The sequence below is a fragment of the Meles meles genome, chromosome 10 (genome assembly GCF_922984935.1).
Source record: "Meles meles chromosome 10, mMelMel3.1 paternal haplotype, whole genome shotgun sequence".
In the NCBI taxonomy this organism is placed as follows: domain Eukaryota; kingdom Metazoa; phylum Chordata; class Mammalia; order Carnivora; family Mustelidae; genus Meles; species Meles meles.
In genome coordinates, this window is record NC_060075.1 from 86,630,782 (window position 1) to 86,657,750 (window position 26,969).

The 26,969-nt window shown below is 39.1% G+C and overlaps 1 protein-coding gene and 1 long non-coding RNA gene across 4 annotated transcripts in view; one reads left to right on the top strand and one right to left on the bottom strand.

Moving 5' to 3' along the window:
- Window positions 1-11,352, bottom strand: part of PTPN12 (protein tyrosine phosphatase non-receptor type 12) — a 90,116-nt gene extending 78,764 nt beyond the window's left edge. The window contains exon 1 of one of the 2 annotated variants that reach the window (XM_046021220.1): window positions 10,892-11,352. In XM_046021220.1, coding sequence (XP_045877176.1) covers window positions 10,892-10,990 — 99 coding nt within the window. In that variant the 5' untranslated portion in view covers window positions 10,991-11,352. The remainder of the gene's footprint in view (window positions 1-10,891) is intronic. The other variant, XM_046021219.1, reaches the window with a different exon arrangement.
- Window positions 11,353-11,742: 390 nt separating this feature from the next.
- The window catches only part of LOC123951908, a 72,762-nt gene continuing 57,535 nt past the window's right edge, over window positions 11,743-26,969 (top strand). For both annotated transcript variants that reach the window (XR_006820532.1, XR_006820533.1), the window contains exon 1: window positions 11,743-11,895. This is a non-coding gene — a long non-coding RNA (uncharacterized LOC123951908). The remainder of the gene's footprint in view (window positions 11,896-26,969) is intronic.

Genomic DNA, 26,969 nt, shown 5'->3' on the forward strand with positions numbered 1-26,969 from the left:
CACAGTTGGTAAACTTACGGAAAATGACTCATATTTTCAACTGCCAATTCTACAACACTACCTAGGGCATAGTGGGCACTCCAGGAATATCTTATATATGATGAGTGGATGACAAAAATCATGGAAAAATGACAGGGATACATTTTTGCATTCCTTCAGAGTCTATAAGGGTAGCTACTCAAATGTTGTTAAATAGCCTTTCAAATGCAGACTGCATCTAAGAACAGTTATTATAAGAAATGTAATGTAGCATATATCCCAAAGCTTCTGAGATTAATATGATCCACGTTCCACACTCTCTAGGAAAGACTCTGAGGGATGAACTACTTATATCTGCCATAAATCAGTTCATAGTATAGTATTACAGAAATGGAAACAAGACTTTTGTGTATTTTATAGAGAAGGAGATAATTATCAGGGTTGGACTGCATGAATCTAAAAAATTATTTTAGAATTTAAAGAACCTAAGAATCTAAAAATACTACTGGTTAAAAAAAATAAAAATAAAAATCCAGGAAATACAAAATGTTGGAAGAGAAGTTCAAATACTTGGAAGAAACTTAGGGTCTTAAGGTGTAGGATAACTGTGTACTACTGGACTTGTAGTAGGCAAGTCTTGATCTCAAATCTAATGCAAGGCTTTTCTCCATGACATTAAAAATAAAATTTTACAATGGAGATATTATTACAATACTGATTATTAATAGAGATATCGTTACATGAGATATTACAATGGAGAAGTCCTTAAGATAAACTGGGCTACAATATTTACCCCAGAAAGTGAGAATTAATTACATATTTGCTTCTCAGTTCAGGGTAAACATGGTAAAGTCATTCTAAATTTTTGGTGTTTGTTTGTTTTTTTTTTAAGATTTTATTTATTCATTTGAGAAAGAGAGATACAGAGAGAGAGCATGTGCAAGAGGAGAGGCAGAGGGAGAAGCAGACTCCTCCCCTGAGCCAGGAGCCTGACACAAGGCTTGATCCCAGGACTTGGAGATCATGTCTTGAACCAAAGGCAGACAGTTAACCATCTGAGCCACCCAGGTACCCCAATTTTTAGTGTTTTGATCTTCAAAGTACTGGTCTTTAAGGAAAGTTTTCTAAGAAATGGAAAAAGTATGTTTAATAGTACAACAGATAAGATTTCATTCATTCAGTGGGTATGCTCAAGGACAAGAAATAGCTTACTGTAGAGGTAAGGGGATATACACTACAGAGTACAGGAGTTTAATACTGCAAATGTAACATGAGACTATGTTAAGAAGACTCTGGAATGCCAAGCTAGGCGTAGACTGTATCCTACTGGGCTGTGATTCTAAACTAGGGCAAACGTTACAAAATTGGGAGGACAGGAGAAAGGGAAATTGGGAAGACAGCATATAATTACAGTTTGAAAATAAGCAGAGCTTGGATCTGATGCTCTGATTTGGCTTAGCCATTTAAAATTCTAATCATTTTAATGGTCTTCCAAGGGAGTTTTGAGTTGTTTTTGAACTTACATTTTTTGGATAAAAATAAAACCATGTCTCTTTCTTTCTTTCTTTTTTTGTAGGCTCTACACTAGGCATGAAGCCTGATGTGGGGCTTGAACTCACAACCCCGAGATGGAAACTTGAGATGAGATCAAGAATTACGAAGCTTAACCAAATGAGAACCCAGACACCCAAAAATAAAACCATGTTTCCGATACAGTACTAAATAAACATATGAAAGAAAACAAACTAAGCATCAACACAGGGACTAAAATTCACATATCCTGACTTTACAACCAGTTTGCTTTCTATTATCCCACAGATGCCAACACTTGAAAATGGTATTTTAGGAAAGTGAGTATGATATGTGGAATGGATTGGATGAGGCAAGAAGAGAACAACAGCTACTGCTGTAATCACTCCCAAAACACCCACAAGTTACAAGAGACTGCTATTTTTTAAGAAATGCCAGTAACAAGATATTTGGATTTTATTTTCAAGATTTATTTGTTTATTTATTGGACAGAGAGATAGAGAGAGCATAAGTAGGCAGGGCGGCAGGCAAAGGGAGAGGGAGAAGCAGGCTCTCCACTGAGCAGGGAGCCCAATGTGGGGCTCCAACCCAGAATCCTGGGATCATGACCTGAGCCAAAGGCAGCCGCTTAACCGACTGAGCCACCCAGGTGCCCCATATCTGGATTTTACTAATGAAATCTAAAATCAAAAGTTAAAAGTAGGTATTTTAATAAAATTAATATTCTAAGATAATGTTCCCTGAGTAGGGTTCACGGGGTGGGGTGTACATAAGCAGTTACTTTAAATGGTTCCCTGAATTCTGACGCATACCAACCAGTTTCCAGAGAAATATATGTACTATTTTACATATTTATGCAGAAGATATTACAATTAATAAAACCCTATTTATCTAAAAGTTTTCCTGAATGCAGCTTTTATTCATTTTTCTTTTTCAGTGGATACTGAAAATACCACCACATTGCGTAAGCACACACCAAGTGTATACACACAGAAGGGGGAAAAGCAGTTCTCATGCTCATCTAAGAAGACAAGCCCCTTGGACCACTTGAAGAATCCATCTGAAGAATAAATCTGTCTTACGGTTTAAAGCTAACTACAATTTCTACTCATGCTATGGCCATTAATGCCTATTAAGTGCCAGGCACTATATTAAGCAATGAGGATACAGAGATAATTAAGTCCCAGTTGCTAGCCCTGGAGGCTCTCAGTCCAGGGAAGTCAGAAATGTAAATGTTTATGAATCTAATGAACTGAGTGCTATAGAAACACAGAAGTGTTTAACATATGAACAAGAAATTTTTAATCTATCTAAATGTTAATGTCTTACTTTCAGTTTCAACCGTCAAAACTTTTTCCAAACTAAATGTCAAATATTAAAGGGAAAAAAGCTAACAGTATTCTAAAAGTAAATACATACAATAAAACATTCTTGAGAATTAACACTTTTAAATTTGTAGTATGCTGTCTCTGGTAAACCATGTGGGGAGAGTTACTTAAAAGTTTATTTCCACTTGCAAAATTAGTTAGAATGAAAGTATGTTTGCTTGGGTATCCAGTCGCAAATGTAAAAACAGAAAATAATTCCTATCACTCTAGGTTTGAAAGATATATTAAACATACAGCGCCATTTATATAAACTTACTATTTTAAAAAAACCTACAAGCCAACCACAAGATACACTTCACCCCACTAGGATGGCTATAATCAAGAAGAAGACAAGTGTTGGTGAGGATGTAGCAAAATTGGTAGGAATGTAAAATTTGAACTCTAGTAGCTCCTCAAAATGTTCAACAGTTACCATGTCACTCATTAATTCTACTCCTGGATATATACCCAAGGAAAACATATATTCTAACAAAAATGTGTACATAAATGTTCATAGTAGCATTTTTAAAAATACAAAATATTCTATTTTACATATTATTATATAAAGAAAAGATTCCAAAAAGCGGAAACAACTCAAATGTCCATCAATGGATGAGTGGATGAACAAAATGTGGTATATCCATACAATGGAATTTTATTTAGTCATAAAAAGAAGAAATATTTCTGATTCCAGCAACACATGGATGAACCTTGAAAATACTATATTAAGTCAAAGAACTCAGTCACAAAACACCAAATATTGTATGATTCCATTTATATGAAGCAATTCTATAGAAGGTAGGTTAATGGTTACCTAGGGCTGGAGGGTAGGAAAGGAGGAAGAATGACTGCAACTGGGCATGGGGTATCTTTTGGAGTGATAAAAATTGACTATAATGATGACTGCAAAATTTCATGAATATACTAAAAACTATTAAATTGTACAGCTTAAATGAATGAATTTTATGGTAGACAAACCTCTCATAAAATCTGTTACTGATTTTTAAAATACCTACAAGCCATAATATTAAACAGTTTAACATGAAAACTTTTATACTTATTTAGGCTGTGCAGCATAAAATCTTCCAGGTTTCCTGTCTTTCCTCCCTTCCTTTTTTCTAACATTTCAAATCTAAACTTTAAATAAAAAACTTCAGAGGTCTCATTCAACCAAAAGACAAGTTCTTATTATCTGTCTTTTAAAATTACATTTAAACAGCAATCATTTCATCACAAAAGAGGACATACACATAGTTAAGAAACATGGAAAATATTGTACCTATCTTTTCTTTAAAAAAAAAAAATAATAAGCAGGGTGTGGGATGGGAGCTCTCCTTCAATCTGTCTTCCTCTAGTTTCTACCATCTACTTTCAGAAGGTTAAATGAAAATGTTAAGAATTTATACCCATTTTGCCTATTTTTTCCTCAATTAACTATAATCTAGATTCTTCCCATATCATACCCAAACCACTTTTTGTGGTCATCAAATCACTCCTACTTGGTAAAGTGAGTGGGGACATTCTCAGCCTCACCTTATCAGTCCTCCAGAAGTATTTGATTTTGCCAACTACTCCTTTCCTGAAACCCTCCCAGGCTTTTCTGACATCCTCTGTGTTCCATTTCCTCCTCTCTGAGCACACTCTCAGGGACAGTCACTTGCACCTCTTTTTGAGGCCGCTCTTTAAATATTGCTCTCCAATCTAAAGCTGGTCACTCGTATGCTCGTCTGAATAAACTTATTCACTCGCATGCTTTCAACTACCTCTTACATGATTATATGACAACTTCCAAATATTTAACTACACCCTATCACAGCTCTCTTGAGCTCTACATTTGTACTCAGTATCTCAGACACCTCAGTTTACCACATTTAAAACTAAACTAATTCTCTTTATCTTGAGATTTCCTCCAACCATCTTCTGCTTGATCCCCTCTACTCCTTTCTCCTCCCGTAATCCCGAACCATACCAAATGGTATCTTCTAACTTGGGTGATAATATACCAAACTAGGAACTGTGGAGACATACTGCAAATATTCCTTTCTCCTTGACTACTTACATCTAGTGAGTCATTGAGACTTCTTTCTTAATCCTTATCAGATCATACATACACTCTATATTCCACTCTGTTAGTTTAAGTTCAGGCCCTCATCTCACTTCTTCTATTTCAAATGCTTTCAAAATGCTCTCCTTCATCACTAATTCCATCCTTAATACTGCCACCAGAATCAACTTTCTGCAACATGAATCTGTCGAATGACTGCTTACTCTTGTTAAAACATACAGTGGCTCTCCAGGGACCCATAGTACTGATTCTTAGCTTTTCTACTTGAACGTATGTGAATGATGAAAGTGAAGACTCATACTAAAGCAGCCTGAGGGGGGTGGTGGGTCCTGGGATCAAGCCCCGCATCGGGCTCTCTGCTTAGTGGGGAGCCTGCTTCCTCCCCTCTCTCTCTCTGCCTGCCTCTCTGCCTACTTGTAATCTCTGTCAAATAAATAAATCTTTAAAAATAAATAAATAAATAAATAAATAAATGCCTTTTTGGAGCCCTCAATAATTTTTAAGAATGTAAAGGACTCCTCAGACCCAATGTTAACTGCTGCATTATAGCTGATTACCTACCACTCCCCTAAACATATTCAACTTTGTTGTTTTTAAAGATTTATTTGAGAGAGAGAGAGAATGTTTGTGTGTGTGTGTGAGAGCACGCGCGCGTGCTCACATAAGTATGCACATGGAGGGAGGGGCAGAGGGAAAGAGTTTCCAGCGGACTCCATGCTGAGCCTAACACAGGGCTCATCCCTGGACCCATAAGATTATGACCTAAGCCCAAACCAAGAGTCCAACATTCAACCAACCGAGCCGCCAAGGCGCCCCAAACAAGTTCAACTTTAAAACCTCCATCCCTCTGCACAGTGATGCACCCTCTACCACAACCCTAGTCCTAGCCAGGTCCCAAAGAACCTCAAAGGTACTCTGGAGAAACAACAAAAAGAACAGTTTTTGGGGTGCCTGTCTGGCTCAGTTGGAGGAAAATGTGACTCTTAGTATCCAGGACGTGAGTTGGAGCCCTATGCTGGTTATAAACATTACTAAAATAAATAAACTTTACAAAAAAAAGTCAAGTGGAGGGGTGCCTGGGTGGCTCAGTGGGTTAAAGCCTCTACCTTCGGCTCAGGTCATGATCCCAGGGATCTTGGGATGGAGCCCCATGTCGGGCTCTCTGCTCAGTGGGGAGCCTGCTTCCACCTTTCTCTCTCTGCCTGCCTCTCTGCCTACTTGTGATCTCTGCCTGTCAAATAAATAAATTAATTAATTAATCTTTAAAGTCAAGCCGAATACTTAACTTCTCAGAGTGTGAATTTCTTCTCTACTTAAAATAATTTGTAAAGTCACTAACATTAGTGTAGTGAAAATCAAAACCATCTAACAATTATTTAATCATAACAAAGCAGACTGGTTGTTTTGAACAGTTCTGTCAGGATTACTATTTGTAGAACAGATGGTTCTATATAATAATCCCTTGAAATGGATAACTTCTATGGTAGTTCTTGGGTATCACTGACAGATAAAATAAGTTCAGATTATTTTAAAATATCAAAATTCTTTTAAATAGCATTTTAACTTAGGATGCATCACTTGCTATTATACCTCAGTTAAGCCTTAGAAAAATGTCCTTAAATACTCTCCTCCCAATACTTCGCAAAAAAGTACTAGAATTCACACCTCTACTGCATCCTGTTTTTTAAATACTCCACTGAATTCACTCATTATATTTTTGTTTTCACCTTCAGAAAAGGAGAGAGCACTGTTTTTTGTTGTTTTTTTTTTTAAAGATTTTATTTATTTATTTGACAGAGAGAGAGAGATCACAAGTAGGCAGAGAGGCAGGTAGAGAGACAGGAGGAAATAGGCTCCCTGCTGAGCAGAGAGCCCCATGCGGGGCTCGATCCCAGGACCCTGAGATCATGACCTGAGCTGAAGGCAGAGGCTTAACCCACTGAGCCACCCAGGCGCCCCGAGAACTGGTTTTTAAGCTGAAACTGCTGTATTTGCTTGTAGCTTAAGTGTCATCTTTTATGATTTTTTTAAATACCCAAGCGTTAAATGTAAATTAGATAAATTTTAGCCTGATCAAAAGAAATCTACTTCTTGTTTCAATGCTTTTGACATTATAAATATTTATTTATTTACTTACTTATTTTTAAGTAGGCTCCATGCATAGCATGGAGCTGGGGGGATGGGGGCCATTGAACTCATGACCTTGACATCAAGACCTGAGCTGAGATCAAGAGTTGGCCACCTAACCAAATTAGCCAGCCAGGTGCCCCTTGACATTATAAAGCTTTAAAAAGCACAAGAGAATGACTGAAAACAAAAGCCCAGATACCTCTTTCCTTCTATGTCCAATTATCTGTAACTGACTACATAAATCAGCTGTATGAGTCTACACAGACCTTAGCACAATAATGTGTTAGATGACCCTAAATATGAGTCCCATACCTCAGCCCTGTGAAGTATATAGCATTTTTATTCTTTAAAATGCGAGACAAATCAATCTTCCTATTTTCTTCTAAGTGGCCTGCCCAAGGTCAAACAGCTAGACAACGAAAGAGATGGCATAAAATCCAGGTTTTCCAAACATGAATACATACCACTCTACCATATACATTTGCTTGTCATGATCACTGTCTGCCATCTTGCAAAAAAGACTTAAAACGAAGGTAGTTGAAATTGAGTTCCAGATCTGCCAAAAATCAGATGTTTAACCTTCAACATGTAAGAATCATCTTGGTGCTGTAGTTTACACCATCTCAATATCTTAGGTTTCTCCTCCTTAGGGGTGGGCTGGGGAGTACACAACACACCAAGGCCGAGAACAGACAACTTGAAAAATAGCTAAATGACAAGTAGAAAATTTTCAATCCTTACTAGTCATCAAAAAATTCAAATTAATAAAAGATACCATTTCCCAACCATCTAATTATCAAAGATCAAGATAATTAAATGAACACTCATGCATTACTGACAAGTTGTATAAACTGATTTAACTTCTTCAAAAAGTTACTTATAAACCTGTATTAAATGTTTATATTCTTTAACCTAGTACTTCCACTACTGGAAGATATCTTATGCAACAATCCAAAATAAGGAAGTTTTACGATAAATGTTCAATAGAGAATTATAATATGTAATAGAAAATAAATTGCCTAAACATTCAACCACAAGGAAATGGTTAAGCTGTAAAATAGTTGCCAAGTAAAATATTATACAGCCACTGAAATGATTTTTACAAATGAAAAACATTTATCAAAATATTAAGTTGGAAAAAAAACCCAACAATATGAAATATATAGCATGGTCACACAGATACATTAAAAACATTAACAGAGACCACCTTTGGGTGATGGGACTGGGAAGGCTGGATACAACAATGGGAAGAACACAGTCTGCATGTCCACCCCACTTTCTTAAGAGTAAGGCATCATTAATTATCATTCTATAATCTCCAAATTTGAAATAATGAACACGAGTACTTCATAATTGAATAGGATTATAGTAGCTAGATTATTTCTAAGGTTCAGTTCTAAAATGTTAAAATTTAAAAATGCATTTTTGATCCACATAACAATTTAAAAATAACAGAACACTTAAAATTATTAGCTGATCTTCTACTCTCTTCCCATGGCAGAGGGAACATGGTTTCCCTCCAGCCTTCCACTCAAGGGAAAAAGCAGCACCATCTATCAGTCTTAATTATAGCTATTGCTTATCAAGTCATGGAATTAAAAAAAGCAAGCACTATAAAAGAATAGCCTTAGTCATCAAATCTCGAATGTGGAATCACTGAGCTATCCCTAAGTATTATGGAAGAAAAAAGAAACTCATTCAGTCCTTCAGAAATGAAATCTCCAATAGGAATCCCTGATTCATCCCCAAAGCATGAACCCCAAGGCTACTTCCCCTGTACAGAAGTTCAGAGACTGGGCACCTGTCCTGATGGCCTTCATCACCAAACAATGCTCTTTCCTGACAGGATATGCCCAGGGATAACAAGATGACTAGCAAGCAAACTAGAAGTGACCAAGGACCATACCACCTCTTCTTCCAAAATAAGACTGTAAAAAACTAGTTTTAAGCTTTTAAATTATTCTAATATTTTCTATTTGCTAAAAAGTAGCGAAAAGGGGACTCCATCCAATTACTGTTAAGTGACTATCCAAAAGATACCAACACAATAAAAATTCTCACTAGTAAAATGAGAAAATGTCCTTTTTTCTTTACCTTCCACGGATCAAAAATTAATTCTTCAAAAATACATAGACTAAATATCAACAGAAAATGTTTAAAATACGGCATAGATTGTTTTATCTATATTTTTCCACTTTCAAAAGATTTGAAATCTTACTCCTATCCTCTATTATTGGTCTAGGAAGGCGGGAGTCACAAAGCTCAACAATATTATTATATTTATAAGGTCAATGATCTATTTTATAAGCGGTTAACAATTTTAATGCTAAAACTTTACTAGATCTTACCTAGTATCTTTAAAACGTGAAAAAGTATTTCAGTGCTAAAAGTCATTTCACCTGCACCTTGTAAACAATTAAACTGTACTTTGAAACAAAAACTAGCCAATGTTTGCTGCTCATTCATTTTTATAGACATTAACTGTGTATCCTTTTTACAATCAAGAATTTCGGAGTTAAGTGATTATTCTTGGAGGTGTATCTTGTCCAGGAGCAAAATTTTCCCTAGCTTATTTCCCATTCCCAAACCCCGCCAAGGCTAAGGAGCAACCACTTCCCAAAGTCCCACTTCCTTTTCCATTCCCCAGACCTCCAGAGTTTCCAACGCCCCAGTCTTGCGCAATATCCGTAGGAGCAGCAGCCGCAACCACCGCCTCCTAAACCGAGAAACAACCCTAAAGGGAACATTGTCCAGCAAAAAATAAAAGGTGGGGGGGCAATGTAGGAAGTCGACTTCTGGTCCCACGCCTTTGGATCTGACCCCCTCATAAGTGATGTATCTAGAGCAATTTCACGAACAAGACTGTTAACCTCTCCTCCAGCCTGCCTGCCCAAGCAGAGGGCGGAAAGGGGGGGCAGGGGGCTGAGAAGGTTATCTCCCAGTTCAGGGCTTCAGCCCGTTTCGTTGCCTCCGCCCCACCAGGACTATTGTTCCCAAGTTCCCCACCCCCACCCCGGATAGGAAGTGATAGTCACATCCCCTCCGCCTTCCACAATATCCCCTAGGGAGTCCGAAGTAGGCTTCCTTCAGGATAACCAACCCCTTCACACACACACTTACCCCTCTAACCTAAAGTCATCATGACTCCAACGCCATCTCAAACCCAAGTCTCAAGAGACAAGAGATGGGACGAGGGTAAATGGAACTGGGCAAGCCACGGGATTCCCTACGGATAATCCTTTCCCAAGCCTTGGAGATAATAACTGCGAACCCCAGAACAGCAGAACTCCTACACTGCCCACTTCTGACACCAGCTTGAGCAAAGGGACCCCACGAGTTAATGCTAACCTCAACACCCCCGTTCCTCCTATCAGCCGCGATCTGCTCTCCTCCATGGGTAGACACCTTGCCTCGACCCTACAAGGAGGGGCAGGCTGGATGAGGAGTGGGGGGTGGAGAGACGAGTCCCCCCAGCCCTGGGTCTGCCCCTCAGTCTCCTCCGGCTCCCGGCCGGAGAAACAATAGGTGGTCGCGGGCGGCAGTGCACAGTGCGGGCTCAGCCGGGGCCGCTCCCTTCGCGCCCTGGCCGCCCGCGGACGGGGCCGCGAAAGCGTGAGGGGAGGAAAGAAGGCCAAGGGACGGAGGCGGTCTCACCTCCCGCCGGCCTCCGAGACCACCCGGCCCTAGGAGTCGGTGCGCGCCCCCTCCGCCCCTCTCCTCACAGCCGCACACAAAGCGCTGGCGGCCCGGGCCGGCCGGGCGAGGCGGTGGTGGGCTCCGGTGCCGGCGAGAGCAGGCGACAGCAAGGGGAACGACTCACCATGAAGTCCCGGGCGAAGTTGTCCTCCCCATTGTGGTCCGGACTCTTCATGGCCTGGACCCTCTGGATAAATTTCCTCAGGATCTCCACTTGCTCCATCCTCCCGCGTCCCCCCGGCTGCGGTGGCTGGCCCCCCCGCCGCCGCCCGCCCGCCCGGCGCAGAGCCCGCTCAGTCTTCCCCAGCTCGCTTCCCCAGCCCTTCCCCTCCCTCTCGACCCCCGCCAAGCCTCGCCGCTCCCTGCTCCTACCCACCGCCTAAGGCGGCGGCAGCGGCGGCACCAGCCCGGCTCCCGACCCCACAACTTCCAGGAGCAGCCGCCGTTCTCCCACAGTACGAGGCGAGCCGCTGCGGCTAGCGCCAGCCCCAACCCCCAGCTTGCTCCATCCTCCTTCCCCGCCCTCCTCTTTCGTTGGAGACGCCGCCACCGCCTCAGGAACAAGGCTCTCCGCTCGCCCTGCCCCCCCTTCCCGGTTCCTCCTTCACCCCCCCACCACTAGCAGCCGCAGCCGCCTCTCCCCACGGGCGCGGCCCCGCCGCCACCCAGACGCGCGGCCCCGTGCTGTGGCTCCGCCCCGGGCGCTGGGACGCCCGATCCGCCCCCGTCCACCTCGCCTCTGGACCACTCCCACAAGCCCGCCCCGCTGGTTCCAGCCCCTCTCCGAGTGGCTGGAAGGCTCTTGGTTGTGGGCTAGGCGACTAGACTCTACTTCCGGGGCGTGGTCTGGTAGAGCTGTATGTAAATTTGAGGAAGTCTGGAAGGAGGGAATTTGCCTCTGAACAGGGTAATTCCTAGTCAGTCGCACAAGATTTTAGTTGGAACTTGCGGGCTCCTGGCCTACTAGTGGGAAAAGCATATTTTTAAAGTACTTCCGCGCCGCCCACGGCTGTGGGCTGGGACTACAAGTCCCGGCCCGCGGGAATCCAGGAGTGGGGGCGGGAGAGGGCGGCGGTGGGATGGAGAGGCATGCTGGGAACTGTAGTGTCACCTCCGCGTTCACAGCAGGTATGTCTTCATCTTACTAGTGCTTTGGTGACTGTTAACAGCAATTACACCTTGCTACTTTAGGGAATGGCTACGACCAAGAGAAATGAAACGTTTCTTGACTGAAAGGACTTTGTAAAATCGTCGAAACCCTGACGAGTGAGCGCCTGAGATTTAGAGTGCATCCTAATACCTACCACGCATGAGGCGAGAGCTCAGTGTTTGCTGAATGAAAGGAAATTTGTCGTCCTGCGCTTAGATTCGCAGCCTTTCAAAAGTGGTTAGGAGACGTTTCTCCATAGAATGAATAAATCTTTGTACATCTTTGCAAGTCTTGTAATAATCAGAGAATATCTCTTTTAGTCTAATTCACTATTTTACAAAGAAAGAGATTTGCCTAGTCCCCTCAGCATATTCATAGCAATGCCAAAACTAGAACTCAAATCTTGTTGGTTTCAGTACAATACTTATATTGCCTCTTATTACGGAAGATAAACGTGTGGTAATGTGACAGAAGTGAAGGATTTGATCCGTGGACTTCTTTTAGTCCCTTATACCCGCAGAAAACATTTTTTACGGATAAGCTTAGGGAATTTGGTTAAATAGGAACCATAAGTGCTAGCCCCTCTTCCCAGAAGAATGTTTAGAACCACTATGAAATTTAATGATAAATTCCATGAAGAAAACAGGTAGACACAGTTTTTTCCCTCTTTATTTCAGAGAACAATATTTCTCTTTAAAATAATAACTGATGTGTACCGATCCAGTCCTCCTCTCTGAAATATGCATTTCCAAGTGTGCCCTTCTAAATCGTATGCATTTATATATTGTACGTGTATATAAAAAGATACAGTTCTGTATTTAAAAATTCACTTAGAGGAATAGTTCAGTTTCTAAAGTAAGCCCTATTTGAAGCCAGGGTCTGGAGTATTTTACTTTAATCAGATACTGAGACTCAGTTTTCACTGGATGTAAGAAAAGATCAGGATCTGGGCTTGCTCACCTACAAAGACAGCTCACTATAAGTAACCCTTTTCCCCTGGAACTGGGGAAGAAATTGGACTCTACACAACAAAATGGACAGATGATCAGGAGTGCCTGTACTTTTGATATATCAAAAGAATGAACAAACCAGAGGGTGATAAAGACTGTATCCTAGGCAAGTTGTCTAACAGTCGGGACAGTCTGATGGAAAGTGTTACTTGTTTTGAGTTATTGAGTCTCATTCTAGCTAGTGTTTTTGGCGTATTTTTACTTTTCCTCTTAATGGGAATTTTCCCTCTGTTCTTGTAAAACATGAGGGTTTTTTGAGTTCTTAACAGCTATCTTTGGCATCTGGTAAAGGTTAGGGAAAACAAATGTAAAGTATCCTTATGTATTACTACTCTTTTGCCAATGCTTTCCTCATTTTAGTATACTTAGGTAACATTTTGACCTACAGATAATTTTTGAGCACCTCAGAATATGAGGGATTGTGCTGTATGTGTGAGAGAGATACAAAAATGTTTTAGGGATGGCTTCTTACAGTGTATAGCCTGGTTCAGGAGACAGGAAAACAATAAATTTAGTTATATCATGAGTTACTAAATACCAAATGAATGATACAGATGTTGAGTGGTTTGACAATTCTGAGAAGAGAGAATTGTGAGCCGGTTAGCACATGCTGTGGTCACAGGGGACCTTGAAGGACATGTGAAATTGGGTTTGAACAAAAAGAACTCCCAGGTAAAAGAAGTGTTGAAACAAAAAAAATGAAGACAGCAAAGCAGAAGTTTGAATCAGAACTTTTATATGCGTGTGAAGATGCTAAAGTAGATAGGGATTGGACTCTGGAGAGCATTAAATGACTGACTAGGGGTACCTGGGTGGCTCAATTGTTAAGCAGCTGCTCTCGGCTTAGGTTGTGATCCCAGGAAGCCTGCTTCTCACTCTCCCACTCCCCCTGCTTGTGTTCCCTTTCTCCCTCTGTCTTTCTCTATCAAATAAATAAATAAGGTCTTCTTAAAAAATGAATGAATGAATGAATGAATGAATGCCTGGCCAATGATTTAGACTTCATATTGTCAGTAGAAGCCACCAAAGATTTTTGAGAATAGAAGGAAAAATTAGGAAAATAATAATCTGGCATTTTGGGGATAAATTGTGACTTAATAAGGGGAGAGAATGGAAAGAGGTATTAGGAGCCAATATATGAAGCAACAAAAGCTGTAACTAAGGTCATAGCACTACAATTACAAAGACATAGATAGATAGAGAAAGAACAGAACTAGGTGACTGACTGATTGACTTAGTGGACAAGAAAGAAGGTAGAATTAAAAAGGACTGAAATTACCAGATTGGAAGAGATCCGAAAGTTTCACAGAACACAGGGCTATGCTCGGTTTGGGCAAATGGGAATTTCATGAACAAATGGTGAGAGAAATCTGCATGTCTTTGGAAGGAGTCTGGCCATAAATGTACAAAAATGGAACCATCATGCATGTTTTGGCCGAAAATTTTACAGATATTATTTACAACTCTATATACAAACATATATGCTTATTGCAGCCTTATTTGTAATGGCAAGAGTAGAAACAACGTGCCTGCATATCAAAAGGCACTGGTTAAAAAACAAAATCACATACCTATAATTAAGGTTTTCTAAAAAAAAAGTTTTTATTATTTATTTATTTGACAGAGAGAAAGAGAGAGAAGGCACACAAGCAGAGGTAGCCGCACCCAGAGGGAGAGGGAGAAGCAGCCCCCCCACTGAGCAGGGCACCCAATATAGGGCTCAATCCCAGGACCCTGGGATCATGACCTGACCCAAAGGCAGCCACTTAACTGACTGAGCCACCCAGATGCCCCTAATTAAGTTTTTTGAAGCCATTCAAAATCTGAAAAAAAAAAAAAAAAAAAAAAATCTCTCTGTATTGATGTGGAATAGGTCCCAAGATCTACTTACTAAATGAGAAAAGCTAGGCATTGTGTTTATGGTATTCCTACTTTTATGTAAAATGGAATGTGGATAAAATGCTTGAACACAGAGTTTTTCTGAAGGATATTTCAAAAACTGTTAGCTGTATTTGCCTTTAGGAAGTCCTTGACAATCTTGGGTAGAAAGGAGACCATTTCCAATGTGTATTGTATTCCCTTTTGTATTCTAAATACTTTTCTGTGTATGCATTACTTTTCCAACAAAATTAAATCTGTTCAGATTTTTTAGACTTTCAATCTAGGTCATAGGAAGAATGACAGTATCTTTAATAAAAACACCCAAATGAAGAAAATGGAAGCAGATCTTACTTAGGAGATTTTTTTAAATGGCCCGGGCTAAGTTTCGGAATGCCGACCTTTTTACACACAGTTCTCAAGAAACGACCACCTCATCCTCAGCCGCAGCTGCACTTGACCCACATCAACCAATCCATGTAAACTGGCCAGCAGCAACCTGTGACCTGGTGTACGAACATGACCGTGGCCAATTCTCACTGTTCAGAATCTAAACTTAGAAACCTAGAGAGATAAGTCATTAAACAGCAAGGGCAGAAGCTGAATGACATGGGATGCAATTAGGTAGGGCAGGCCTTGTAAGAATAGAAATTATACAGAATCTGGTTAGTCACAAAAGGAACATTAAGCAAGCATGTAGAGATAGGTAGAGATGTCACGATATGACCTTTGTGGCCATGAGAGAGATGGGGCGATTCCCTGGGACAACTTGACTGACGAGGGCTTTTCAGGACAGGTTTGGTTGGCATTTATTCCATAAGTAAATTCTGCTTTTCCTGAAACAGAATAGGGCAAGAATAAAGAGCCTGGGCTCTGAAGTGAAAGAGAGGAAGTTTCAAACGCCCACTCCATTTCTAGCCCCGTGTGTCACTTCAGCTCAAGCCTCGGTTTCGTCTTCCAGGAAAGTGTGTTGCAGAATTAGTATAGCAGACATCACCCTTGCTCCCAGAAAACACAAAATAAGAACCAGTTAAACAAACAAGCAATGAATGCTTTCTGGACCTTTTACTTTTCTTTACTTCCTGTCTTCTTCTTTAGGCTCTCGCCCTACTCACTAGCCACCTTCACTCTGGGTAAAGATCCGAGGGATGAAAAGAAAGCCAAAATACAAGTTTCAAAATTTATCTTCTTAGTATGGTTTGTGAGGGTTGGAGTGAAAGTTTGAAACCAATAATTCAGAACGGGTTTCAGAATTATCTACCTGTTTAGTATTCACAGTATCCCTTTCCCCTCTTACTCAGGTAAAAGTAATGCTTTATGTCCGTGTAGAAATTCTAACTTTTAGAGTATTTTTACAACTATTTTCTCATGAAAACTACCTTTGTTATGGCTTGTGTGGCATTACAGCTCTTTGTGAGTTCTGTTTTGTTCTTGTTAACAATTCTGGGAGGGAATTTGGCATCATTGTTCTCATTAATAGATGAAAAACTAAATAAAACATGGGAGTGAACATGACTAGCTCAGTTGAAAAAAAAAAAAAAAAAAAGTCAGACACATACCCAGAACCCACAGGTCCTGAGTTTCCAGCTTATTGCATAAACCACTGAGTCACAATGCTTCAATACCTGGTGTCATTTAAGTGAAACTACAGATGAGGATTCACATCATTCCTGAGATTCTCCCAAAGTAGCACTTCTAATGTTAAGTTGTCATTAGAAACATCCCTCAGTCGTCTGTACTAAAGAACTCCTAACTAGGAAGTTATGGGAGAGTAAATAAGAAAGAAGGGAGGGAAATTCTTCTCTAATTTATTCTTGGTATCCCTTACTCCCTCATTCCTAGACCTGTTCACAGCAAAAAAGCTGTTGACCATTTTTAGTCTGTGAGTTTATTTTTGAGGTATGCAGTCCCGTAGATAGGGAACCAGGGAAAATAACAGTATAACTTTTTAGCTAGTGTGGCATAACAGTTTTAGAAGACATAAAAATGGAGAGAAGTTTGGAAAGGATGATATTTCTTTAATATTTAATATGTATTCCTAAAGCTAATATTTCAGAGCTTTTTGACATAATCCTCCCCATTTATTCTCGTAACTCTGTCCTAAAGTAGGTAAGTATGATTATCTCCTTTTTTCTTTATGCATTAGAATGCTACTGGGAATAATAATGCCAAGCTTAAAAGAATTAAATGATCTGCCCAAGGTCATATTAGATGGCAGAACAGGAACCAAAATCCAAGTGACCCTCTACTCCAATGAAAATTTTCCAGTGTTATATAACAAAGGTCAAATAATGTCATAATAAATACTAACTGCAGGTGAATGCAGTAATTAAATCTACCCTCTAACTTTCTTATCTCATATTTCTTATATGGTTTCATTTAATATTAAAAAAAATTAAAATTTTATAAAAAATTTCAAAGTCAAGAAGTATCTTAGCATCTAATTAGTGATCCTTCAACGTAATGACATTTACTTTCTATATTCAGGAATGGATCATTAATAAGGGCTGTGAAATATGATTGTACCATATAAAGTCCATCCAGTATATTGATTGGACTAAGACCCAGTTATCAACAGAAAGCCCCAAAACAAAACAAGCAAAAATCCCTTTTGTTCAGTGATTGCTAATATTTTAGATTAAAGATAAATTGTAAACAGAGACAAATACTGAACGGTCTCACTTATATGTAGACTTTAAGAAGAAAAAAATAAACCAAGCCCATAGAAAAAGGGATCAGACTTTTGGTTACTAGAGGCAGATGGTGGGGGAGAGAGGGATTTGGATGAGGATGATCAAAGAGTACAAACTTCCACTTGATAAGATTAAATAAGTACTAGGGATGTGATATGCAACATGATAATTATAGTTAAACTGCTGTATAATATATAGGAAAGTTAAGAGAGTAAATCTTGGGAGTTCACTTCCCAAGGAGAAAGCTTTTATTTTTCTTATCTTACATGAGGTAATGGAGGTTAGTTGAACTGATTATGGTAATCATTTCACACTATATATAAATCAGCTCATCATGATGTATGCATTAAACTTATATAGTGATGTATGTCAATTATTTCTCAGTAAAATTAGAAAAAACATAAATTGTGATTCCATTTATGTAAGGTAATTGAAACATTCAAATTCATAGAAATATTAAGTGGATTGGTGATCACTAGGAACTGAAGGAAGGGGTAATAGGGCAGCTGTGGTTTTTTTGTTTTTTTAATTCCACTGTAGTTAGCGTACAGTGTTATATTAGTTTCACATGTACACTATAGTGATGCAACAATTCTGTACATTATTCAGGGCTTATCATGAAAAGTGTATTCTTTGATCCCCTTCACCTATTTCCCGTATTGCCCTACCTAACTCCTCTCTGGTAACCATCGCTTTGTTCTCTATAGTTAAGAGTCTGTTTTTTGGTTTCCCGATTTGTTTTTTGTTTGTTAAGATTCTATTTACTTATTTGACACAGAGAGAGATCACAAGCAGGCAGCGAGGCAGGCAGAAAGAGAGGGGGAAGCAGGCTACTTGCTGAGCAGGGAGCCTGATGTGGGGCTCGATCCCAGGACCCTGAGATCATGACCTGGGCTGCAGGCGCCCCTCCCTTGTTTTTTAATTTGATTGTTTTCTTTCTTAAAATCCACATATGAGGGCGCCTGGGTGGCTCAGTGGGTTAAGCCTCTGCCTTCAGCTCAGGTCATGATCTCAGGGTCCTGGGATCGAGCCCCGCATGGGGCTCTCTGCTTGGCAGGGAGCCTGCTTCCTCCTCTCTCTCTCTCTGCCTGCCTCTCTGCCTGCTTGTGGTCTCTCTCTGTCAAATAAATAAATAAAATCTTTAAAAAAAAATCCACATATGAGTGAAATCATTTGGCATTTGTTTTTCTCTGACTGACTTATATGGCAAGATTTCATTCTTTTTATAAAAGTGACTGAGTAATATACACATACATAGGTATGTATGTATATATTATATATATATATATATATATATATAATATGCCATTTTTTTGCCATTTTTTTCTTTATCCATTCATCCGTTGACCGACACTAGGGCTGCTTCCATAATTTGGCTATTGCAAATAATGCTGCTATGAACATAGGGGTGCATACCTTTTCAAACTAGTGTTTTCGTATTCTTTGGGTATTCTCAGTAGTGGAATTAGTGTGTCATATGGTAATTCTATTTTTAATTTTTTAAAAGATTTTATTAACTTATTTGAGAGAGAGAGGGAGAGAACGAGTGGGGGCAGGAGCAGGGGGAAGAGCAGATTCCCTGCTGAACAGAGCCGGACATGGGGCACAATCCCAGGACCCTAGGATCATGACCTGAGCTGAAGACAGACTCTTAACTGACTGAACCACCCAGGTGCCCCTATTTTTAGGTTTTTGAGAAACCTCCATACTGTTTTTCCTAGTATTTGCATCAGTTTGCATTCCCACCAACAGTGCACAAGGGCTCTTTGCTCTCCACATCCTTACCCACACTTGTTTCTTGTGTATTTGATTTCAGCCATTCTGACTGGTGTGAGGTTTCTGACTCGTTGTGGGTTTGATTTGTATTTCCCTGATCATGAGTGATGTTGAGCATTGTTTCGTGTGTCTATTGGCCATCTGTATGTCTTCTTTGGAGAAATGTCTGTTCATATCTTCTAACCATTTTTTAATTGGATTTTTTTTTGGGGGGTGTTGAGTTGTATCATTTCTTTATATGTTTTGGATACTAGCTCTTAATTGGATATGTTACGTGCAAATATTTCCTCCATTCAGTAGGTTGTCTTTTAGTTTTGTTCATTATTTCCTTTGCTGTGAAGACACTTTTTATTTTGATGTAGTCCCAGAAGTCTATTTTTGTTTTGGTTTCCCTTGCTGCAGGAGCCATATCTAGAAAGATTTTGCTATTGCTGATGTGAGAGAAGTTACTGTCCATGCTCTTTTCTAAAAGTTTTGTGGTTTCACATCCCACATTTAGGGTCCTTGATCCATTTTGAGTTTATTTTTGTGTATGGTGTAGGAAAGTGGTCCAGTTTCATCCTTAAGCATATAGCTGTTCCTTTTTCCCAACACCAATTGTTGAAGAGACTTTTTCCAGTTGCATATCCTTACCTCCTTTGTAAAGGTTAATTGACCATATCATCATGGGTTTGTTTCTGGATTTTCTATCCTGTTCTATTGATCTCTGTGTCTTTTTGTGCCAGGACCATACATTTTGATTACTACAGCTTGTAATATAACTCGAGATCTGGAATCATGATGCCTCCAGCTTTGCTTTGCTTTTTCAAAATTGCTTCTGCTATTCAGGGTCTTTTGTGGTTCCATACAGATTTTAGGATTATTTGTTCTAGTTATGTAAAAAAAAAAAAATCTTATTGGTTTTCTTTTTAAGATTTTATTTATTTATTTACTTGAGAGAGGGGGAGAGAGAGAAGGGAGGAGAGAGAGAGAAGGAGGGAGAGAGAGAGAGTGCTCAACTTGGGCAGGGGTAGAGGGAGAAGAAGAGAATTTTGAGCAGACTCTGCACTGAGCCTGGAGCCTGACACAGGGCTCAATCCCATGATGCTGAGATCATGACCTGAGCCAAAATCCAGAGTTGGACACCTAACAATTGAGCACCCAGGTGCCCTGCTGTTGGTTTTTTGATAGGAATTGAATTAAATGTGTAGAGTACTTTGGAGTGTAGACATTTTAGCAATATTTGTTGTTCCAATCCCTTAGCATAGAATATTTTTCTATTTCTTTGTGTCATCTTCAATTTCTTTTGTCACTGTTTTTTAGTTTTCAGAGTATAGGTCTTTCTTTGGTTAGGTTTATTCCTAGGTATCTTATTATTTTTGGTGCAATTGTAAACTGTGATCCCAACTGTAAATGAGATTGTTTTCTTAATTTCTCTCTGTGCTGCTTCATTATTGCTGTTTAGAAATACAACAGATTTCTGTAGATTGAATTTGTATCCTGCAAAATGATTTCCATGTTTTTTGGTGTAGTCTTTTGGGCTTTCTATGTAGAGTATCATGTCATCTGCAAATAGTGAAAGTTTTACTTCTTCCTTATCAGTTTGGATGCTTTTTATTTCTTTCTTGTCTGATTGCTGTGGCTAGGAATTCCAGTACTATGTTGAATAAAAGTGGTGAGAGTGCACATCCTTCTGGTTCTTGACCTTAGGGGAAAGGCTTTCAGTTTTTCACCATTGAAGGTGATGTTACCTGTGGGTTTTTCATACATGGCCTTTATCATGTTAAGGTATGTTCCCTCTAAACCTACTTTGTTGAGAATTTTTATCATGAATGGATGTTGTACTTTGTCCACTGCTTTTTCTGTGTCTGTTGAAATGATCATATGGTTCTTATCCTTTCTCTCATTGATGTCATGTACCACATTGATTTATTTGTGAATATTGTGAATATTGAGTCATCTTTGCAACCCAGGAATAAATCCCACTTTATTGTGACAAATCCCACTTGAATTTTTAAAAGAAGTTTATTTTTTATTTTATTTTTCTTAAGTAGGTTCCACGCCCATGTTGGAGCCCAATGTAGTAAGGCTTAAACTCAAAACCCTGAGGTTAAGACCTGAGCTGAGATGAGTAGTTGGATGCTCAACCGGCTAAGCCACCCAGGTGCCCCTACTTATTTATTAAGTAATCTCTACACCCAACGTGGGGCTTAAACCCAGACCCCAAGATCAAGAATTGCCTGCTTCTCCAACTGAACCAGCGAAGTACTCTGTGAATGATTATTTTAAAGTATTGTTGGATTTGATTTTCTAGTATTTTGTTAAGGATTTTTGCAACTGGGGTGCCTGGGTGGCTCAGTGGGTTAAAGCCTCTGCCTTCGGCTCAGGTCATGGTCTCAGGGTCCTGGGATCGAGCCCCACATTGGGCTCTCTGCTGGGCAGGGAGCCTGCTTCCTCCTATCTCTCTCTCTGCCTACTTGTGATCTCTGTCTGTCAAATAAATAAATAGAATCTTTTAAGAAAAAGGATTTTTGCATCTATATTCATTAGAGATATTGGCCTGTATTTCTCTCTCTTTCTCTCTCTCTCTCTCTTTGTAGCGTCTATCTGGGTATCAGAGTAATGCTGGTCTCATAGAATGAATTTGGAAGTTTTCCTTCCTTTTCTATTTTTTTGGAATAGCTTCAGAAGAATAGGCATTAATTCTTCCTTAAAGGCAATTCTCTTACTCATTCTTGGTACCCCCGTGGTTCCACAAGCCCTATACCCTGCTTCCTCGTTCCTAGAGAAAAATAGGAGTTACCAACTTTGAATCTACTCACTCTCTCTGCTCTCCAAGTAAAATTTAGAAATCATAAATTTACTCTATACTTATTTCTCTCCATTATTACAGTTCTTGGTCCTTTCCATGGCTAATCTCTCTCCCTGTCAAACCTTCTCTGCCCTCTTTTATCTCTTTCTAGTTCTGCTGTACAAAGTTCTCCTCTCCTTTATCTGTGTTCAGCCTTTTCTTCTCTACATACTCCCTTTATTCTACGAAATGCTCAAGACTCCCATGAGCCCTGGCCCATCTATGGTGATCTGTAACAGTCTGACTACTGGCACACTTCTCCTAAATGCACTTCCTGCTTACCAGATGAATGATCTCTTAGTTTATGCCATGCTCAACTCATGTGGAGCATCTGACCCTTATCGACAAATATCCTTCCTTCCTTTCTTGAATTTCTCCCCTTACTTAGTTTTATTTTTAGTGTGAGGTGACTTTATTTTAGGTGAGGTTCATTTTAAAGTGAGCAAGTCAATGGCATTTAGTACATTCATAAGTTTAGTAACTACCACCTCTATTTAATTCTAAACTACTTTCATGACCTAAAACGAAACCCTGTATCCATTAAGCAATTACTTCCTACCCCTCCATTTCCCCCCAACTCCTGACAGCCACCAATCTGTGCTTTTTCTCTGTGGATTTACTTATTCTGGATATTTCATATAAATGGAATCATACAATAGTGACCCCTTGTACCTGGTTTCTTTCATTTAATGGAATTTTAAAGTTTTTTTTTAATCTCAAATTCTAATATCTTGCCATATTTGCTTCAGATTTTATTTAGATAGCGTAACATTACTGATAGAATTGAGATGCCTTTGTAGTCCTTTCCTTTCCTCCTTCCCCAGAAATAACTATTATCTTGGATTTTGAATTTTTATTGCTGCAATGTCCAGTGTTACATTGAGTGGTGTTTTGCCTTGTTAAAAAAAAAAAAGACTGTGGTTTAAAAAAAAAAAAAAGTGACATAAAATTTACTATCTAAGGTCCCTGAGTGGTTCATTCAGTTGGGTATCTGACTTCAGCTCAGGTCGTGATCTCAGGGTCCTGAGATGAGGCCACAAGTTAGGCTCAGTCTCAGCAGGTAATCTGCTTCTCCTTCTTCTTCTCCCCCTACTTCTGTACACATACACGCTCTCTCTCTCAAATAAATCATCTTTTTAAAAAATTTACTATCTTAACGATTTAAAAATGTGCAGTTCAGTGGTGTTGAGTATATTCACCTTTTTGTGAAACAGATTCCAGAACCTTTTCATCTTTCAAAACTGTATTAATAACAGCAGCCCTTTTTGCCTTATTCATGGCCTCAGTCACCATTCTACTTTCTGTATGTATGCATTTGCTTACTTTAGATACCTCAAATAAGTGGAATCTTACTGTATTTGTCTTTTTTATGACTGACTTATTTCCCTTAGCATAATATCCTCAAGGTTTATCCATGTTGTAGCATGTGATGAGATTTTCCTTCCTGTTTAAGGCTGAATAATGTTCCATTTCATGTATAAACCACATTTTATTTATCTGTTCATTGATGGACATTGTTTCTATCTTTCAGCTTTGTGAATAGTGCTACCGTGAACATACTTGTACATGTATTTGGAGCACTATCACTAGGTTGTATGGTAATTCTGTGTTTAACTTTGTAAGGAAGCACCACACTGTTTTGCCCCGTGGTTACACCATTTTACATTCTTACTAGCAATGCACAGTGTCCTAATTTCTCCATATCCTTGCCAACACGTGTTATTTTCCTTAAAAAAGTTTTTTTTTTTAAATTTTAATCTTCAGCCATCCTTGTGTGTTTGAATTGCAGTTTGGTTTTGAATTCATTTTCCCAGTGATTACGATGTTGAGCATTGTTCTGTATGCCTGTTGGCCATTTCTGTATCTTTACTGGAGTAATGTTTTTTCAAGTTCTTTGCCAATTTTTTAGCTGGATTCTTGTCTTTTTCTTGTTGAGCTGTAAGAGTTCTTTATATATTTGGGATAACTAAACCCTTACCAGTGATATGATTTGTAGATATTTTTTCCCATTCTATAGGCTGTCTTGTTTTGGGTTTTCTCTGCTCTTTTCCTCCTATCGCTCTTTCAGACATTAACTTTATTCAGTAGATAATTTCTGATCTCCCAGTATATTGTTAGTCACTGTTTTAGGTACCAGCAGTAAAAATACGAATATTATTTACTATCTGACACCTTTTTATTTCTTTTGTTGTCTTCTGTATTCCTCTGAATACCTAAATATGATCATTTTCCAGAGTTAGGTTGCCTTCTCTCTGGAGCCTTCCCACCTTCTTTTTGTTTGAGAAAAAGCCTATTTAGTCTTCAGGGCCCAGTCTGAACATTAGTCTTCTGGGAGGATTCTGGGATTTCACCAATCAGTCACTCTTCCTTTGCTCGTACAGCACTTTATACATTTAGCACAATACCATAAACATTACATTGCTTTATAATTGTTTGTTTAGGGGCGCCTGGGTGGCTCAGTGGTTTAAGCCACTGCCTTCAGCTCAGGTCATGATCTCAGGGTCCTGGGATCGAGTCCCGCATCGGGCTCTCTGCTCGGCAGGGAGCCTGCTTCCCTCTCACTCTCTCTGCCTGCCTCTCTGCCTACTTGTGATCTCTCTCTGTCAAATAAATAAATAAAAATCTTTAAAAAAAATGTTTATAATTGTTTGTTTATATATCTAGGGTATGAGCTCCTTAATGTGTATTATCCTCATAGCTAATAAATTTTTCCCAAGTGCCTAATTAAAGTTTGGCCCAAGTATTGAATGAATTATCAGGTCCTGGATTTTTAAAACTCATTATTATGAAAAATTGTAAATTTATACAGAAGTAAAGAGAATAGTGAAGTGAATCACCATTCTTCATTAATCAGCTTTGACAATCAATTATCAGTATAGGGCTAGTCTTCTTTCATCTAAATCCCTTCAATTCTCTCTCCCCACAGGATTATTTTGAAGTAAACCTAAGAAATTATTTCATTCATAAATACTTTTCTGACATTTTCATGGGAAAAATTTGGACATTAAATATAAAACTTTAGTGTACCTGGGGTCAGCCAAACTGAACCTTAAAGTAATTGTTCTTCAGTTTTAAGAGAACAAGACAAATTATAAGAGATGATCTGTGATCTCACAGCTTAAAATACTCAACTTTGTGGGTTCTAGTCTTTAAACAATTGCAGCACAATCTACTAAATTACTACACTTAGAAAACCTCAGACAGTAAACTGATATTCATTACATTGAACTTAAAGTATCAAAGGAATACCCAAAATAAAATATTTTACTTAAGAAAGTAATATTCTTTTTGGAACACCTGAGTGGCTCAGTTGGTTAAGCGTCTGCCTTTGACTCAGGTCATGATGGGATCGAGCCCCGCGTTGGGCTCCTGGCTCAGTGGGGAACCTGCTTCTCCTTCTGCCTGCCGCTCCCCCTGCTTGTGTACACAAGCTCTTTCTCTCTCTCTGACAAACACATAGAATCTTTTATAAAAATAATATTCTGTTTTGTGGCATAGTTTTTAAAAAAAACATTTTTGTTGAATCTTACCAGAAAATAATGCTTCAGTTTATTTATTTATTTATTTATTTATTTGGCTCCATGCCAAGTGTGGAGCCCAGTGAGGGGCTTGGACTCACAACCCTGAGGTAAAGACCTGAGCTGAGATCAAGAGTTGTCAGTGGCCTAACCAACTGAGCCATCCAGGTGCCCCACTTCATTATACTTAGGTATAAAATGGCATAGCTAGAACCCCAAGGTATTTTTTTAACTGCATCATGTGGTGAAGTAGTTTTATAGGAGTATTGTTAAGAATATTGAAAATTACTACTCTTTACTTCTTTTAATCTAATAAACATTTTTTGAGTTCTGTTTCCCATCTGCCGTTTGGTGCTCTGTTTGAAACTTATGACTGTCTTCTATGATACATCTTATATTTCCACTTTGCTTCTACCTTTGGCCAAGCCACTCTCTTCTCTCACCTGCCTTTTATGATCTTTGCCTGCCTCTGCCGGAAAGGTTAAAACAGTCCTTTTCAGACATTTCAGGTTATATCCCTCCTCTGCTCAAAACTTCTAGCGGCTTCCTATCCCACTAAGAGACAGCAGGTAATATTCTCAATGGGACTGGTATTGTTCATTATGGTGTATTTTGGAAATCTTTGACAAACATTTCTGGATATAGCATGATTGACTAACATTTAGTGTATGGGGGCCTGGGTTGCTGGCCCATCCTGCAGATTCTCTCACTTTAAAGAATTCTCTCTCGTCCTGCATGACATTTTTAAAAATCAATTTTTGAGCTGCAGTTTATAAGTATAATTTTTGAGGGTTAGTGCTGTAAAATAAAATATGCCATGTTAAGTGTACACTTTGATGCATTTTGAAAAATGTGAAAAACAACCTGAGGGTTTTGAAGGGTCAGGGGTGGGAGGTTGGGGGAACAGGTGGTGGGTAATGGGGAGGGCACGTTTTGCATGGAGCACTGGGTGTTGTGCAAAAAGAATGAATACTGTTACGCTGAAAAAATAAATAAAATGGGAAAAAGAAAAACAAAAAAAAAAAAAAAAAGAAAAATGTACACATCCAGGTAACCAGTGCAGTAATCAAGATAAAAAAACATTCCCATCAGCACAAAAAGTTCCCTCGTGTGTCTTCTGCATAACTTTTGGGTGTCCTTTGGACATTTCTGGAGGTGGAGAACCTGTTTATAATGATCTGGGCCTGGAACCTAACTCCATTTATGTATAAATACAAAATATGTTTTGCATAGTTTTAGTGTACACTTGCTTTTCCAGAAATGCAGCTATCATGTAAATTGAGGGGAGATGATACGCCATTCAGAATTGTACCAGAGGTTTGCCATTTTAGAAAATCATGTCAGAGA